The sequence below is a fragment of the Hyla sarda genome, chromosome 8, assembly GCF_029499605.1.
Source record: "Hyla sarda isolate aHylSar1 chromosome 8, aHylSar1.hap1, whole genome shotgun sequence".
NCBI lineage: Eukaryota > Metazoa > Chordata > Amphibia > Anura > Hylidae > Hyla > Hyla sarda.
In genome coordinates, this window is record NC_079196.1 from 26,056,671 (window position 1) to 26,076,507 (window position 19,837).

General features: G+C 43.1%; 1 protein-coding gene across 7 annotated transcripts in view; it reads right to left on the reverse strand.

The window, feature by feature from the left end:
- LRP1B (LDL receptor related protein 1B) overlaps nt 1–19,837 on the reverse strand; it is a 1,569,499-nt gene that overhangs the window by 398,330 nt on the left and 1,151,332 nt on the right. For all 7 annotated transcript variants that reach the window (XM_056534716.1, XM_056534714.1, XM_056534720.1 and 4 more), the window contains 2 exons: nt 6,936–7,061; nt 3,641–3,772 (listed from right to left, as the gene is read on the reverse strand). In XM_056534716.1, the coding sequence (XP_056390691.1) occupies nt 3,641–3,772; nt 6,936–7,061 (258 nt within the window). The remainder of the gene's footprint in view (nt 1–3,640; nt 3,773–6,935; nt 7,062–19,837) is intronic.

Genomic DNA, 19,837 nt, shown 5'->3' on the forward strand with positions numbered 1-19,837 from the left:
ATGCAATATTGATCATGTTCTCTCAATATGCAGGTTTCCAGCAGTAAATTATCATCAGGCAGACCCTTGAAGACTGATGTATATCCTCAAAGCGTGGTCCTTATTCCTTAGCATAATGGTACATCAATGTTGTCAAATGCAACATGACACAAGCAGGTATGATGACATTGTCCATCTTTATCTCATAATGGCCCCCACTGTTTGCGAAATCACTCTCCAGATGTATGGTCCCTTAATAGACCACAACAAACCCCTATATAGTAATCCTACATCTACTGGAAACTCTGATAGCACTCTCATCAGCTATAATTATGCCACTTCAATCGGTGTACCCAATAACACATGAGATGAGGGAACCTATATGTGCCACGGACAATAATATGTCCCATAGAATGCCGCCAGTATCAAATATGTCCTGCCACTAAATAGTAACGATATCTCTACTGCTCACATGTCACTGTTATTGACCACTTCTGTCTCCGATCCGAGCTGAGTCACTGATAGAAGTGGCATGATTACAGCTGATGAGAGCGCTATCAGAGTTTCCAGTAGATGTAGGATTAATATATAGGGGTTTGTTGTGGTCCATTAAGGGAACATACATCTGGAGAGTGATTTCACAAACATTGGGGGCCATTATGAGATAAAGATGGACAATGTCATCATACCTGCTTGTGTCATCTTGCTCTTGACAACATTGATGTACCATTATGCTATCTGAAGGAATAAGGACCACACTTTGAGGGTCGCATCAGTTTTCAAGGGACTGCCTGATAATTTACTGCTGGAAATCTGCATATTGATAGAACATGATCAATATTGTATGAGGTATAGTCCAGTCTTTGCCTTCTATGTGCTATATATGTGCTTGATATACTAGTCTGTTATGTAGAATGGAATAATCTATCACATGCTGCTATCTCCACTTTATGATGGTGATAGGTACTCTTTCAAAAAAAAAAAAAAAACCCTGATGAACTGTAGTTTCATTGGATATACGGGGAAACGCGTCAGGAGAAATTTGGGAATTGACCCTCAGAAGAGCCTCTCTACTGGAGACTCTTGACTCTGTATGTTTACTGATTTTATGGAATTCATATGTAATAGGATTTTTAGAAATGTTCTAAAAAAAGATTATTCTTGATATTTGTCAATATGTGTACACTGCTTCAGAACATGTTGGTGCTATATAAGCAATAGGAATAAATACAACTTTAAGTAGGATACATTTATTATCAACAGGACAAATAAATAAGTATAATCTTTTCCTTTCAACAATCCTTTCTCTTTGATGTCTCAAATATTCTGATATACCCTGAAAAAAAATAATATATATATATATATATATATATATATATATATATTCTTAAAAGTATAAAAGTGGCAGATGGAATAAAGATCTCCAAAAACATCTGAGCACTGTCAAAATCCGGTCCTTTCAAACACATATTAGTCCTCCAGTTGTCATCCTAACACTTCCATTTGCTACTTTAGGCTTAATAAAAAAAATATTTCCGTAATTCATTCTAGACATCTAAAAAAGCTATTACGCACTCTGCATGGTACCATGTACATCCACATGAAGGGCGAGGGATGAGGGAGTCTTAAATATGTATTTTAGGGCACAAAATAGACCCTAGGAATCCAATTTACAATGGTAAAGAGTCTTTGATGTTGCGGTAAGGTCTGGCTATCTTCTGGGCCTATAGACAGACACAGAAGGCTTATTTAAAGTAGGAAACTTTCTGATGTTGATCCAACTATTTGAGTTCATCATTAGGAGACAAACTTCTTAGTGAAAAAAAAAAAAAATTATATATATATATATATATATATATATATATATATATATATATATATATATATGAAATGCCGGGATGACCTGCAAACGATCTGGGGGATAATGAATGTTTTATTTCGGTGGAAATGTTTAGCAGATAGAGAAGGCATCGACTTTGAAAATAATTATCTAGATATCATTACCAGACTTTATACTTCACAAGTGTGCAGATTTACTATTTACTTAAACTACCTAATGCTATGACCAGGGTTTCCCAACCCATGTGCCTGCAGCTGTTGCAAGACTACAACTCCCAGCATAGGCTGTCCGGGCATGCTGGGAGTTGAAGTTTTGCAATAACTGGAGGCACACGGGTTGGGAACTATTGACTTAGGTAGTGTAAAGTTAGTATTAAAATGCACCAGATTTATCACAGTGGGTCAGGTTGTATAATTAGCTAGCAGGGTACCATTGTACCATATCCTGTCCTCATATCCCATCCTCATATCCCATCTTCATATCCCATCCTCATATCCCATCTTCATATCGCATCCTCATATCCTGACTTCATATCCCGGTCTTATATCCTGTCCTCATATCCCATCCTCATATCCCATCCTTCTATCCTAATCTCATATCCTGACTTAATATCCCGGTCTTATATCCTGTCCTCATATCCCGTCCTCATATCCCATTCTCATATCCCAATCTCATATCCTGACCTCATATCCTGTCCTCATGTCTGGACCTCATATCCTATTTTTATATCCCGTCCTCATATGTTAACCTCATAGCCCGTCCTCATATTGCATCCTTATATCCTGTCCTCATATCCTGACATTGTATCCCATCCTCATATTCCAACCTCATATCCTGTCCTCAGATCCTGACGTCAAATCCCATCCTTATATCCCATCCTCATATCCTGTCCTTATATCTCATCCTTATATCCCAACCTCATATCCCATCTTCATGTCCTGTCCTCATATCCCCTCCTCATATCCTGACCTCATATCCCATCTTCATATATTGACCTCATATCCTGTGCTCATATCTGGACCTCATATCCCATCTTTATATCCCGTCCTGATATCTTAACCTAATATCCCATCCTCATATTGTGTCTTTATATCATGTCCTTATATTCTGTCCTTATATCCTGTCCCCATATCCCGTCCTCATATCCTGACCTCTTATCTCATCCTCATATCCCAACCTCATACCCCGTCCACATATACTGTCCTCATATCCCAACCTTATATCCCATCTTCATATCCTGTCCTCATATCCAGACCTCATATCCGGTCCTAATATCCAGACCTCATATCCCATCCTTATATCCCGTCCTCATATCTTAACCTAATTTCTCCTCCTAATATTGTGTCATAATTACACAGTTGATAAGGTTAAAAAAAAAAAAAACAAGAGTCAACAAATTAAACCTACAGTATCTCCATATTGTGTCCCTAGTGTTTTGTGTTGATCTAGAGGAAGACAATTGCTCCATAGTAGGGGGGAAACTCCATTCCAACTCCACAATAACTCCTAATAATGTCCCCACCTTCAGAAATCTAGTAACCATGAGTTTTTATTTTATCTTTTTCAAGAGTGGTCAGGAAGCCTTTCTTGGATGAGGATAAGATGGGGGACACCAGGATGGGCCCAAATATCCCCCTTCCTCTAGGTTTGCCTCTGGCTGCAGCTGTAATAAAGAAGCTAAAATTTGGCCATATTATCATCACATAAAATGTATTAATGTCATAAATACCAATGGCTGCTTAGTGGATAAAAATGTAAGCTTTCCTTTGATCTGATAGCTAGCAATGACACATTAAATTGTAAAAATATGTCGGAACATACCTGCATGGAAATCTATGCCCACAGCAAAAGAGGTTCCAGAAATGGGCATGAGTGCGTCCATTCTGTCACTTGGATCAAGGGGAATGCCTCTAACACCTTCGTGTACGGAATACATGAGAAACGACTCTATACCTGCACAATAACAAACAATGAACAATGTGAAATACTACAGAAACATTAAGATGTTTAGATTTATTATATTGCATTTAACTTTAACATTAACATAACTAATCTATGTCTATACATTATAGTGAGGTGGAGGATATACATAGAATAAATAGGCTGCATATTCTCTACTATGGCCAGTAGAGATGAGCGAACTTACAGTAAATTCGATTCGTCACAAACCTCTCGGCTCGGCAGTTGATTGCTTTTCCTGCATAAATTAGTTCAGCTTTCCAGTGCTCCGGTGGGCTGGAAAAGGTGGATACAGTCCTAGGAGACTCTTTCCTAGGACTGTATCCACCTTTTCCAGCCCACTAGAGCACCGGAAAGCTGAACTAATTTATGCAGGAAAAGTCAGCAACCACCGAGCCGAGAAGTTTGTGACGAATCGAATTTACTGTAATTTCGCTCATCTCTAATGGCCAAAATGCAGGTGCATTTTGTTTAGAAAAATGGTCTCTAATGCTCTATAAAAACAGGAAAACCTGCACCTTAAAGGGGTACTCCGGTGGAAAACTCTTCTTTTTTTTATTTTTTTTTTAAATCAACATGCGCCAGAAAGTTACACAGATTTGTAAATTACTTCTATTTAAGAATCTTAACACTTCCAGTACTTATCAGCTGCTGTATGCTCCAGAGAAAGTTGTATGGTTCTTTCGAGCCTGACCACAGTGCTCTCTGCTGCCACCTCTGTCCATGTCAGGAACTGTTCAGAAAAGGAGCAAATCCCCATAGCAAACCTATCCTGCTCTGGACAGTTCCTGACATGGACAGAGGTAGCAGCAGAGAGAACTGTGGTCAGACTGTAAAGAACAACATAACTTCCTGTAAATCATTCAGCAGCTGGTAAGTACTGGAAGGATTAAGATTTTTAAATTAAAGTAATTTACAAATCTGTATAACTTTCTGGCACCAGTTGATTAGAAAAATGTTTTTTTTCCCATCAGAGTACCCCTTTAAAGAAGCACTCTAGTTTTTTTTTTTTCCTTTTGTGGGATGTCGTCCTGTGGGCTAAAGTTTGCCTCAGGCATCACTGCTATTACTCCTCTGGGCCCACTGGCACCAAACGTATATATATGGCATCATTTACAATTTTGTCTGTCTATATGAATTGTAGTTGATGGGTCATTTGAAGTTTTTGTGCCATCTTATTTCCTTCTTCCCTCTCATGTTGCTCTCATATACTTTACCCATGATGCCTCTAGCTTTGTAGAGAGGTCTGGGTGGTTTAGCTTCCTGGAGCTGATAGAAGTTACCAAACTTATAAAATTGTGTTTTTATTTCTCAGCCAAATGTTAGGTAGGTGGAGCTAAGCTGCTCAATCGCCACATTCTAACATATCTCCTCTTTCGCTCTCAATTCCTAGCCCCTCTTTGATTGATGTACAGAATTCATACACGACAAGGAGTTGCTGAAAGATCAAGTGTGAAAACATGCAAGGATGTGGCACTTTAGCAACTCAGCTCCGCCTACTTGCCACTTGACTTTAAAATAAAATGGCAATTTTATAAGCTTGGTAACCCTTAGATCCAGGAAAGGTACGGTTTGCTTTTTTTCCCTATCAGCTAAAGAATAGTGTCTGCAGCTTTTAGCAGAAAATAGAGCTGACAGATTTCCTTTAATGTTTAAAAATAACATATGGAATCATGCTGGTTGCCATGAACAGCACCTTTGTTTTAAATCACTGTAGTAAGTTACACTACTACACTATGTGAGGGTACGGAGTTATTTAAAGGGGCACTCCCGTGGAAAACTTTTGTTTGTAAATCAACTGGTGCCAGAAAGTTAAACAGATTTGTAAATTACTTCTATTAAAAAGTCTTAATCCTTCCAGTACTTTTTAGGGGCTGTATACTACAGAGGAAATGCTTTTCTTTTTGGATTTCTTTTATGTCACGACCACAGTGCTCTCTGCTGACCTCTGCTGTCCTTTTTATGAATTGTCCAGAGCGGGAGAAAACCCCATAGCAAACATAGGCTGCCCTGGACAGTTCCTAAAATGGACAGCAGAGGTCAGCAGAGAGCACTGTGGTCGTGACATAATAGAAATCCAAAAAGAAAAGCATTTCCTCTGTAGTATGCAGCCTAGTGCTGGGCGGTATACCGGTTCATACCGAATACCGAAATTTATGTGCTGCACAATATGAATTTTAACCCATACCGCCATACAGGTTCGGCCCCTGCCCCTCGGGAGTGAATGAATTGTCAGCCCAGCGCTGCATTGTCCCCACATCGGGGAACTAATCATATATGACCCGTGAGCACTGTTCTGCCCCCCCCCCAATTAATTATTAATGCTGTGCTGTCGCCATCGGGGTACTACTCACGTCACCCGCAAGCGCTGCTCTCCTCGTCCTCCTGTTTGTTGCGGCCGCCGGCACTGGCACTCTATACCAGTGGTCCTCAACCTCCAGATGTTGCAAAACTACAACTCCCAGCATGCCCGGACAGCCGTTGGCTGTCCGGGCATGCTGGAAGTTGTAGTTTTGCAGCATAGGGATACCGCACAGTATAGAGTGTCAGCGCCGGCGGCCGCAACAAACAGGAGGACGAGGAGAGCAGCGCTTGCGGGTGCCCCGATGAGGACAGCGCAGCGCTGGGCTAATCATTTTTTTTTTTTGGGGGGGGGTGATACCGTTATATTCCGTGGAACCGCCATAAGTTACAAAAAATACCACAATACACATATTTTGCCGTACCGCCCAGCCCTAATACAGCCCCTAAAAAGTACTGGAACGATTAAAAATTTTTTATAGAAGTAATTTACAAATCTGTTTAACTTTCTGGCACCAGTTCATTTATATATATATATATATATATATATATATATATATATATATATATATATATAAAGAAAATAAAAGTTTTCCACAGGAGTAACCCTTTAAGAGCAATGGCCCAGATTTATCAAACTGGCCCACAGCAACCAATCACAGCTCAGATAACGAGCTGTGGTAAAGTGAAACCTGCGCTGTGATTGGTTGCTGTGGGGAAATCACTCCACTTTTTCTCTCACACAGTTTGATAAATCTTGGCCAATGTGTATCATGTCTGATTGATTGTTATTATGGATAACACCAACGTAGAACACTCAGTAAGGAAACAGACTGACAAAGGTTACCTAACTTACCTTGACAGGACATGCGATTCTTTCGAAGGTTGTAGCCAACAGTGCACATGCATGTTCTCGTTGTTTCAGAAGTTGGTAAACAAAGCTGGGAACATCCGCCATTGCTGATCTGACAGGGATTACTTCCTAAAAACAACAACAGCAATAATTGACGACACATTCAATAAATTAAACAATCACGGTCAAAGATGGCAGTGACTTTCCTTTTGACTCATGGCCCCTATTTATACTGGACTCCAGATGCATTTTATGACACTCAGACGATGCCAAAAACACCATATTCATTAGTTTTCTTTTAAGGTTTATATTCTGAATATTTATACTTTCAAAGGGGACAGGAACAAAAGGATTTAGAATAGTTATTTCCTCCCCTTTCACTATCGGCAGTCACTAAAAAACACATAAATATGGGAAATAATCCATCTATCGCATTATCTACAAAACCACAAGAAGGTAGCAGCACTCCTATAGAGTAAGGTGCGGCTGGGTGCACACAGAGCGGATGTCCTTGGTTGTAGGGCTCTAGGTCAAGATGCAAAAAAAAAAAAAAGATCACTGCAGCCCTCCAAAATAATGAATAAAGTGAGCGGTGTTTATTCCATCAAGAAACACATGGCAACGTTTCAGCTGCTACAAGGCAGCCATTCTCAAGCGTGGCTTGAGAATGGCTGCCTTGTAGCAGCTGGAACGTTGCCATGTGTTTCTTGATGGAATAAACGCCCCTTTATTCATAATTTTTTGTATCTTATTATCTAGCTCTCTATCTATCTTACCTTATGCTTGAGAAAGACAGTGTGATGCTGTTGAAATGTTGCACCTAACCATGGGTCAATAAAAACATTTGTTTATCTATCTGGAGTGCTGCGGAACCTCTTTTTGTGCGTTCTGGGTTTATGTGCGGTCTGTGACTGGGACTGACTACATCTGCTTGCACCCGACAACTATATTTACTGCCTGGTTGTGCTGCTCACAACGTTGGATTGTATCCATCTATCTCATATCTATCTTTCTATCTCATATATATCTATCTATCTCATATCTATCTATCTATCTATCTATCTATATCTCATATCTATCTATCCATCTCATATCTATCTATCTTATATCTATCTCATATCTATCTATCTATCCATCTCATATATATATCTATCTATCTTATATCTATCTATCTCATATCTATCTATTTATTTATCTATCTATCTCATATCTATCTATTTCATATCAATCTATCTATATATCTAGCAGATACGCAGGGCCGGCGTTAGGGCGGGGCAAACCAGGCAATTGCCTAGGGCCCCCCTCCCCCAGGGGGCCCCCTGCTGGCTGCTCAGTAGGGGGGGGGGCAACTGTTTTAAAGTGGCCGCAGCGTTGGCTTCTTGTTAAAGATTATCAACCCAGACGCGGCCACTTTAAAACAGTGATCAGCTCCGGGCCCGTGCCCGCAGGTGGCCCCCATCACATTCGGGACATCCCTGATTGATTTAAAGCGCCCGCTTTAAATCAATGATCTGCAGCGGTGTCGCAGGGGGATAAATAGCCGATAACTTATACCGGAATATCGGTATAAGTTATCGGCTATCGGCCCTAACCTCCACCGATTATCGGTATCAGTCTCGGCCCTAAAAAAACGATATTGGTCGATCCCTACTATACTGCACCTAATATGGGGGAACTTTACTGCACCTAATGTGGGGAACTATACTGCACCTAATGTGGGGAACTATACTGCACTGTCACGATGCCGGCTGGCAGGAGGTGGATCCTCTGTGCCAGAGAGGGATGGCGAGGACCGTGCTAGTGGACCGGTTCTAAGACACTACTGGTTTTCACCAGAGCCCGCCGCAAAGCGGGATGGTCTTGCTGCGGCGGTAGTGACCAGGTCGTATCCACTAGCAACGGCTCACCTCTCTGGCTGCTGAAGATAGGCGAGGTACAAGGGAGTAGGCAGAAGCAAAGTCGGACGTAGCAGAAGGTCGGGGGCAGGCGGCAAGGTTCGTAGTCAGGGGAGATAGCAGTAGTTCTGGTACACAGGGTATAAACACACAAAAACGCTTTCACTAGGCTCTAGGGCAACAAGATCCGGCCAGGAAGTGCAAGGGAGGAGACTAGATATAGCCAGGAAACAGATGGGAACCAATTAAGCTAATTGGGCCAGGCACCAATCATTGGTGCACTGGCCCTTTAAGTCTCAGGGAGCTGGCGCGCGCGCGCCCTAGAGAGCGGAGCCGCGCGCGCCAGCACATGACCGCAGGAGACGGGAACGGGTAAGTGACCTGGGATGCGATTCGCGAGCGGGCGCGTCCCGCTGTGCGAATCGCATCCCCAACGGCCATGACAGGGCAGCGCTCCCGGTCAGCGCTGACCGGGGAGCTGCAGGGAGAAAGGCGCCGTGAGCGCTCCGGGGAGGAGCGGGGACCCGGAGCGCTAGGCGTAACAGTACCCCCCCCCTTAGGTCTCCCCTTCTCTTTATCGGGTAACTGCCTCCCCTGGGATGAGGACACCGGGAAAGGAAGGAGGGATTCCTCAACGGCAGGCAGAACCGCAGGAGTAGGAATGGGGAGAGAGGGCAGAGGGCGAGACCTGGCACGGGGCAGTGTGACACCAGGACGGGGGCCATGGGGTGGCACAGAGGCTTGCCTGACGGGACTGGGAGGGGGGGAGGGGCATTTCCTGTGGAAGGCAGAGTCCTTAATGACCTTAGGGGGACCGGATACAGGAGGAACCACAGGGTCACGGCAGGGAGTACTGGGAACCGGTTTTAGACAGTTCTTGGAACAAGAGGACCCCCAACTCCTGATCTCCCCAGTGGACCAATCCAGGGTAGGGGAATGAAGTTGAAGCCAGGGAAGTCCAAGGAGAATTTCCGAGGTGCAATTGGGGAGGACCAAAAGTTCAATCCTCTCATGATGAGATCCGATGCTCATAAGAAGGGGCTCCGTGCGGAAACGTATGGTGCAATCCAACTTGGCTCCGTTGACCGCGGAAACGTGGAGTGGCTTGACAAGACGGGTCACCGGAATGCGAAATTTATTCACTAGGGACTCTCGAATAAAATTTCCAGAAGCTCCAGAGTCCAGGCAGGCCACGGCTGAGAGAGAAGAGCTGGCTGAAGCAGAAATCCGCACGGGTACCGTGAGACGTGGAGGAGCAGACTTGGAACCAAGAGACGCCACACCCACGTGAGCTGGGTGCGTGCGTGCGTTTCCCAGGCGTGGAGGACGGATAGGGCAATCCACCAAGAAATGCTCGGTACTGGCACAGTAAAGACAGAGATTTTCTTCCCTGCGGCGATTCCTCTCTTCCTGGGTCAGGCGAGACTTATCCACTTGCATGGCCTCCTCGGCGGGAGGCCCAGGCGTAGATTGCAACGGATACTGTGGGAGAGGTGCCCAGAGATCTAAGTCTTTTTCCTGGCGGAGCTCTTGGTGTCGCTCAGAAAAACGCATGTCAATGCGGGTAGCTAGATGGATGAGTTCTTGCAGATTGGCAGGAATCTCTCGTGCGGCCAGCACATCCTTGATGCGACTGGATAGGCCTTTTTTGAAGGTCGCGCAGAGTGCCTCATTATTCCAGGATAATTCTGAAGCAAGGGTACGGAACTGTACGGCATACTCGCCAACGGAAGAATTACCCTGGACCAGGTTCAACAGGGCAGTCTCAGCAGAAGAGGCTCGGGCAGGTTCCTCAAAGACACTTCGGATTTCCGAGAAGAAGGAGTGTACGGAGGCAGTGACGGGGTCATTGCGGTCCCAGAGCGGTGTGGCCCAAGACAGAGCTTTTCCAGACAGGAGGCTGACTACGAAAGCCACCTTAGACCTTTCAGTGGGAAACAGGTCCGACATCATCTCCAGGTGCAATGAACATTGCGAAAGAAAGCCACGGCAAAACTTAGAGTCCCCATTAAATTTGTCCGGCAAGGACAGGTGGAGGCTAGGAGTGGCCACTCGCAGCGGAGGAGGTGCAGGAGCTGGCGAAGGAGATGATTGCTGAAGAAGTTGCGAATGTTGGCGCACAATGGTGGACACTTCCGACAGCTGGTGGGTTAGATGGGCGATCTGTCGGGCGATATCAGAGACAACTGGCAGGGGAACCTCAGCGGGATCCATGGCCGGATCTACTGTCACGATGCCGGCTGGCAGGAGGTGGATCCTCTGTGCCAGAGAGGGATGGCGAGGACCGTGCTAGTGGACCGGTTCTAAGACACTACTGGTTTTCACCAGAGCCCGCCGCAAAGCGGGATGGTCTTGCTGCGGCGGTAGTGACCAGGTCGTATCCACTAGCAACGGCTCACCTCTCTGGCTGCTGAAGATAGGCGAGGTACAAGGGAGTAGGCAGAAGCAAAGTCGGACGTAGCAGAAGGTCGGGGGCAGGCGGCAAGGTTCGTAGTCAGGGGAGATAGCAGTAGTTCTGGTACACAGGGTATAAACACACAAAAACGCTTTCACTAGGCTCTAGGGCAACAAGATCCGGCCAGGAAGTGCAAGGGAGGAGACTAGATATAGCCAGGAAACAGATGGGAACCAATTAAGCTAATTGGGCCAGGCACCAATCATTGGTGCACTGGCCCTTTAAGTCTCAGGGAGCTGGCGCGCGCGCGCCCTAGAGAGCGGAGCCGCGCGCGCCAGCACATGACCGCAGGAGACGGGAACGGGTAAGTGACCTGGGATGCGATTCGCGAGCGGGCGCGTCCCGCTGTGCGAATCGCATCCCCAACGGCCATGACAGGGCAGCGCTCCCGGTCAGCGCTGACCGGGGAGCTGCAGGGAGAAAGGCGCCGTGAGCGCTCCGGGGAGGAGCGGGGACCCGGAGCGCTAGGCGTAACATGCACCTAATGTTGGGGAACTATACTGCCAACCTAATGTGGGGGAACTATACTGCACCTAATGTGGGGGAACTATACTGCACCTAATGTGGGGGAACTATACTGCACCTAATTTGGGGGAACTATACTGCCAACCTAATGTGGGGGAGCTATACTCTTTACCTAATGTGGGGGATGCAAACCATAAAATGTTGCAGTATCTTGTAATACCTTTACTACCTTCACATTTACTACCTAATGTGGGGGGAACTATACAAAAATATAAAATTGTACTATTCCGATCCCTATAACTCTTTTATTTTTCTGTATATGGGGATTGATGAGGGTCATTTTTTCCACTGTGATTTGTAGTTTTTATCGGTACCATTTTTGTTCTGATGGGACTTTTCAATAGCTTTTTAGATATTTTTTTTTATAGTATTTGAACTGACCAAAAGTGTTCAAATCTGGTTAGTGCACTACTACGACTTTTGGGGCCCCACTTTTGATTTTGCCTAGGGCCACGCTAAGCCTAAAACCGGCCCTGCAGATACGGTAGAAGCAACACAACCTTACCAATGAAGCTGTAGTATAAGTAGTCAGGTGAAAGCTAAAAGCACTGTTTGCTTGCATTTTGGAGTGCTGCTGGACCCTTCTTGTGTCTGTGTATCTATCTATCTCATATCTATCTATCTATCTATCTATCATCTCATAAATGATAGATATCTATGTCCATCTTCTACATAAATAATGGAACAATGTAGACATCCATTAATCTCAATGTACAGTGCTCTGAGTTTTGTTATTGTCGGTGGACTGGTGTTTGACATAACTATCAATTAGTTTCAATTTTCCTGTTGCTTTTCACAAGCTTTATATGATTTGTATGAGAGTCTGAGAAAATGTGGAAGAATCGGCACCACAAAAGGACTCTTATTTTCACTATTAAGAAGCTACATTTATTAAGAAACGTGTAGGAAGTTTTAATGGTGGATGGAAGAGGAGCTATCACAACTAGGACCGAGTGACTTTATGTAGCCGCAGTCGGCCCATTGTTACAGGAAGAACTTATTCACTTCACAATATGTTCTAGTAAATTTTCTATAGTACAAACACTTTCCTTGATGTTAGTGGGCATTGGCTTTGATGTAAGAAAAAGACGCAAAAGAAAATCCGGAGAATAATATGTCTCTGAGTAGGCAGAAAACTTACAGCGTAACATGACGACCACATATAGAGTCATTGTGGGGATGTGATATCGTATCCTTATTGTCCAAGGCTTTTTGTTACAAAAGGTCAGAAAAGTAGAACAGAGACGTTGAACACATACAGTAAGTAGGGATTTCACGTACCAAGAAGTCATTTTATAACAAAACATACATTATATTATACTGCAAGAGGCCTTTGTGGGCTTGTGGAACACTGTACTCATATATGGGTCCAAGATGAGAAGAAGAGAATTTACAATGCTTTTTGTGATATCTGACAGCTGGAATTTTATTTATTTCTTTATTTAATTTTATTTAATTTAAAGCCCAGAAAATTAGACAGCCGTATCATTAAATTGCTTAGGGTGCCCCAATCACAAACCTTTTTACAGTTCCTTCATACACACTCTGTTCCTGAGATATGAGGGTTTATAGCTTTTCTGATAATTCAGGGAATCAGTCAGGTGGGCGGGGACATAATTTTAGTGATGGGCAGTGATGAACGGGACTAAACAGTCAGGGGGTATCAATTTAATTTTAGTAATGGAAATGAAATGGGAGTGTGAATGTTGTACACTGTTTATGCCTAATACAAGCCCCCTGGCTACATAATCCCACCCATCACTGGATAGTCACTCCCATTTTTAAAATTAAGTTCACGCCCATCTGACTTATTTCTTGAATTATCAGACAAACTATAAACCCTCATATCTCAGGAACTGGAAGGCATATAAATAAACTGTAAAAAAAAGTGTGTTATTAAGGACCCCTGAAGAGTTTAGTGATAGTAAAACGTAAATTTTTTTTATTAGCCACAGTTCCTCTTTTAAGGGGTTTTCTGAAAAAACTTTATGTGATTGGTGGCCATATTACCAGTGGGACCCATTACAAGACAATGGCTGCACCAATCTCTCTAACTGCTAAGACTTTTCAAAGTATATCCAGACCAAGCAGTTCCTCTCTATGTTTGGCTGTGCCCGGACCTTGTTTCCAGATGGTTTAGGGCAGTGGTTTCCAAACTGTGGACCTCAAGATGTTGCAAAACTACAACTCAAACATGATGGACAGCCACTGGCTGTCTGGGCATGCTCTAAATTGTAGTTTTGCATCATCCGAAGGTCTACAGTTTGAAGAGGTTTAGGGCATTTTAGGGGCTGAGGTCCATCACCAGGTACAGTGCAGCTTTGTTTAGATCAATTTTGTAGTGGCCTAAGCTCTCAACAGCATAAACATATTATGCAATTGAGGGAGCCCAGGAATCAGAACCCTACTGGTCAGGATTTAATGGTCTATTCTATGGATGGATACAACGATAAACCACATTCATTTCCAGACCTTCATAGGTGGTATAGTTGAAAAGGGGACATGTTGGTCAAGTTCAACCAAGGGAGGGGAGAAAAATGTGATGAGATAGGTACATTTAGATAAATTCTATATCTAAATTCTATACTTCTTTATGTGTACTTTTATTTTGTTCTAATAATTTGTCTAAGCCTTTTTTTAGCCCTATTTATTTATGTATTTATTCATTTATCTGTATCTATCCATCTATTTATTTTTTATGTATGCATTAATTAATTAATGTATTTATTCATTTATCTGTATCGATCATCTATGTATTAATTTTTTTATATATGTATTAATTAGTTAATTTATGTATTTATTCATTCATTCATTCATTTATCTGTCTATCTATGTGTCTACCTACGTATTTATGTATGTATGCATTTATTTATTTGTTCATTTAACTATCTGTCTATCTATCTACCCATCTACTTATGTATTTATTTATTTATTGTTTTATTTATTTATTTATTCATTCATTAATTTATTTATTTTTGTTTTATTTATTTTATTACTTTATTGTGTTTTTCATCTATTTATTTATTTCTATTAATTTTAGTCTTCTTCATGGTTAAAGCTTATCAGCACCATATTACGGCATGGGATCTGATGGACCTTACGTAGTAAATAATAATAATCTGTACTAATATCCTAATACCACGCGGATAGTGGATTGCACCATATGTTAACCTTTACACAGTGATGCCTCTACGCCGTTGATGCTGTTATTTACACCATTTGCCAATTAATTAAATTTCCCTAGTATTCCATACAGTATTTATCACTGTCCGCGTCTGTCCAGATAAAGCAGTCTCCGAGCCGTCCACATAGCTATGGTCTCCTTGAATAACAAATTGTCTCCTAATCCTCCTGCGATTGGTGTCATATTGACTAATGAAGTGGCTAATTGTACTTGGGAATCTAGGAGAGGTAGCAATATAAGTACCTTAAACACCTCTAAACTGCACATTTTTCATCCTAATGGAGCTTTTAAGGTACCCACAGTGATTCTGGTAATGGGGTTGTCTTTTATATTGATGATTTTGCCAATAGATTCTTGAGCTAAAGACAGCAATTTCATTCAATTTAAATTTACCTAACATTGTATTACAGACTTTAATAAGCCTTTTATCATTAAATCCAAATATACAACTCATGATGTGGTCTGGGTAAGACATTTTATTTTTACTTTGACCTTTTCCGAAGCTATGTTGTCTGGATATGTGATATTAGGGTAATGCATACATAATGTGCATTGCTTGTGGTGGATGAAGATGTTACAATACATGTAGCAGAGCTTGTTTTATAAGTCCATATAGTCCAGTCTTGTGATGTTTTTTTAATTATTATATGGCCCCATAATACAAAACTGAAATCAAAGGCTCTGTGTATGATGTTTTGCATGGAGTCTATGAGCTATTTTGAGACATTAAAATTACTGACAGCCCTATACAGGTGTCCCTCAACTTACAATGTCCTCAGGTTACCATATTCTCACCATACAATTGTCTTTTCTGGACCACTGTATCCTGAAACCAAACTCAACAAAAAATACTACGGACAATCCAGATCTGTAAAACATAACAATGGCTGGAAGATCTGACCAATCAGAATGGGCATTCACTGGTGAAACCTCTGTATTACTGAAGTGCATGCATTGACTGGCTGTCTAGTAACGCCCCCTACAGTACAGAGAGGTATTACATGTTCTGTACTCTTTACCTGTGCCTGGGTTAGCTGCTCGTTTAGACACCAGGTGAGGGCAGCTCCATGTTACTTTTTTGGGACATTGTGTGTACTGTACAGGACCCTGAAGAAGCTCCTGCCCTCTACATAGACAGCGATTACAGCTCCCAGCAGATCTTTATTACTTTTCTTTGTAAGGACTTTCTTTATCTATCTTAGTTATCTACTTATTTATCTTTAATCCTCACTATTTTTGGATGACATTTTTGGGGCTTCAGAACCAATTACCAGTTTTCCATAGGGTTCTGGTCTCAACATACAATAGTATCATTATACAATGTTTGTCCTGGAACAAATTCATATTGTAAGTTGAGGGACCAAAGTACAGATGTAAGGAAGAGGAATGGAATGATGCCTGGTGTCTTGGTAATGCAAGTTGCATAACCGAGAAAAACATTGTCCAATCTCCTGGCTGCTGGCATGGAAAGTGGTCAGGATTCAGGCTCTTGTTAGATTCACAGAGTCCCTGTATTTTGTCTCTCTGCCCCCCTTTTAGCCTCATCAGGAGACCCTGAGAGCTGTCAATCATTGGTGAGATGAGGGGATAGGGTAATTCTTAATACTGGTAGTTCAGGAGCCTAAGAAGGAGAGATCACCTCCTGGGCACTTTTTGTGGTGGCAGCCAGGAGATTAAACAATGTTTTTCTGGGTCATACATCAAAGTACCATATGGTTTCACTTTCCTCCTTGACCAACGTGTAGGGCTATCCACAGTTTTATTGGCTTAAAACTACTGACAGACTCTAAGCTGGTTTCAGATCCTATGTTGACCTAAGTTTATTTCAGTAGAAGATCTATGTATGATGACTGCGTAACAGACCGTATTGTGGAAGATGTTGCAGACATGGAGAACAGCATGGGATGTAGTGCCCTCTGACCCTGAAATCCAATATCCTAGAGTGGGGTCCCTTTGACATCACCTTCATTCTAACTACCACAACATTACGATAAAATAGAATAAATTAGCTCTCCGTAGTGTAATACAACAAGCCAAATTGGAAAAACCTTATGGAAAGACTTGCGCTTTCCCTTGTTTGTACACACCATACACAATGGGAAAAGCATGTAAAACCAATATGATCCTTCTGCAGCCCTCCTGTCCGAACGGATATATAATAGTGGAAGCTTCAATGAAAATAAGCAGGGTGACAGGTGGAGAACAGATCAGACAAGGATTAAACCAAAGGAAAACTTTAATGGACCAGCATGCAATGTTTTTCCCAGCTCACAGCATATGCCTGACAAAGCGACCTGTGAGCCAGGAAACCCGTTGCATGCTGGTCCATGAAAAATTTCCTTTGGTTTTATCCTGGTCTGATCTGTTTGGCGCCTATCACCCTGATTATTTCTATTAAAGCTTCTACTTCCATACAACATTATGATGGCCACCAAACTAAACTTTTAATATAGCGTTCCTTATGTAATTATAAGACAATTTGTTATTTATTTGCTGTTGAAATTCTCAACCTTTATATGGTTTTAATGTAATTGAAAAAACAGCAACTAGGTGCCATATGATGAATATCTCTTGTATATTTCTATATAAATGAAGCAGGAACTCAAAGCTGGAATTTGAGCTAAGAAACCTTACTACTCAACTATCTGAGAATATCTGCTGCCTGTTCACACTTATGGGCAAAACTAATTGGCACTGAAGAAAAACTTGATCCACTTTGTCATTAATTCTATGACCACGGTTGTGACACATTCATGGGTAATTTTCCTGTCTGTTGCTCTTGTATTCACTAGTCTGGCTGATATTCTGGACACATTTGACAACTGTAAATTTAAGGCTATATAGCTGGGTATAGACAACTAAGTGTTATGTGTATAAATTTACTGTATGTGTAATAGGTTTGGCAACTTTTTTTTTTTTTATTGGCAATTTCCTATTAGGAAGCCTGTATAAGACAATGGAGGATGGTACACTTCTGTACAGATACCTCCTGCAGCCTTCATTGTCCTATAAGGGGTAACGTAATAGAAAATGTTCCTACTTTCAAACACCACCTGTTTTCATAAATTGACTTACACCAATCTCTGAAAATATATATACATATATAATTTTTTTGTACCGTGCAATTTTTCACATGTACAAAAAAAAATACATTTATAAATAAAAAAATAAAAAAACATATATATATATATATATATATATATATATATATATATTAATATATATATATATATATATATATATATATCATCTAATAGGGTTACTTGAGGCTCATAGAAAGGCTATAAGCCAATATTCAGTGAGAAAGGAGAGATGGCGTCCAAATTAGCGCTTCTGCCCCCTTGTTTTAGCAAAAAGGGACTCAATATCTAGACCCCTTCTGATCAAAACTTCTGTCCACTCTCCACTTGTGGGCTGGTGTGTTGTCAATAGCTGTATTCCAACTATTCAGACCCTTTATATTACTTTGGACTCCACCCATATGTGAATGTGAATTCATTGTTGTTACGCCGAGCGCTCCGGGTCCCCGCTCCTCCCCGGAGCGCTCGCTTCACTCTCCCCGCGGCAGCGCTCCGGTCACGTCCTCTGACCCGGGGCGCTGCGATTCCGCTGCCAGCCGGGATGCGATTCGCGATGCGGGTAGCGCCCGCTCGCGATGCGCACCCCGGCTCCCCTACCTGACTCGCTCTCCGTCTGTTCTGTCCCGGCGCGCGCGGCCCCGCTCCCTAGGGCGCGCGCGCGCCGGGTCTCTGCGATTTAAAGGGCCACTGCGCCGCTGATTGGCGCAGTGGTTCCAATTAGTGTGTTCACCTGTGCACTTCCCTATATCACCTCACTTCCCCTGCACTCCCTTGCCGGATCTTGTTGCCTTAGTGCCAGTGAAAGCGTTCCTTGTGTGTTCCTTGCCTGTGTTTCCAGACCTTCTGCCGTTGCCCCTGACTACGATCCTTGCTGCCTGCCCCGACCTTCTGCTATGTCCGACCTTGCTTTTGCCTACTCCCTTGTACCGCGCCTATCTTCAGCAGCCAGAGAGGTGAGCCGTTGCTAGTGGATACGACCTGGTCACTACCGCCGCAGCAAGACCATCCCGCTTTGCGGCGGGCTCTGGTGAAAACCAGTAGTGGCTTAGAACCGGTCCACTAGCACGGTCCACGCCAATCCCTCTCTGGCACAGAGGATCCACTACCTGCCAGCCGGCATCGTGACAGTAGATCCGGCCATGGATCCCGCTGAAGTTCCTCTGCCAGTTGTCGCTGACCTCACCACGGTGGTCGCCCAGCAGTCACAACAGATAGCGCAACAAGGCCAACAGCTGTCTCAACTGACCGTTATGCTACAACAGTTACTACCACAGCTTCAGCAGTCATCTCCTCCGCCAGCTCCTGCACCTCCTCCGCAGCGAGTGGCCGCTCCTGGGATACGCTTATCCTTGCCGGATAAATTTGATGGGGACTCTAAGTTTTGCCGTGGCTTTCTTTCCCAATGTTCCCTGCATCTGGAGATGATGTCGGACCTGTTTCCCACTGAAAGGTCTAAGGTGGCTTTCGTAGTCAGCCTTCTGTCCGGAAAAGCCCTGTCATGGGCCACACCGCTCTGGGACCGCAATGACCCCGTCACTGCCTCTGTACACTCCTTCTTCTCGGAAATCCGAAGTGTCTTTGAGGAACCTGCCCGAGCCTCTTCTGCTGAGACTGCCCTGTTGAACCTGGTCCAGGGTAATTCTTCCGTTGGCGAGTATGCCGTACAATTCCGTACTCTTGCTTCAGAATTGTCCTGGAATAATGAGGCCCTCTGCGCGACCTTCAAAAAAGGCCTATCCAGCAACATTAAAGATGTTCTGGCCGCA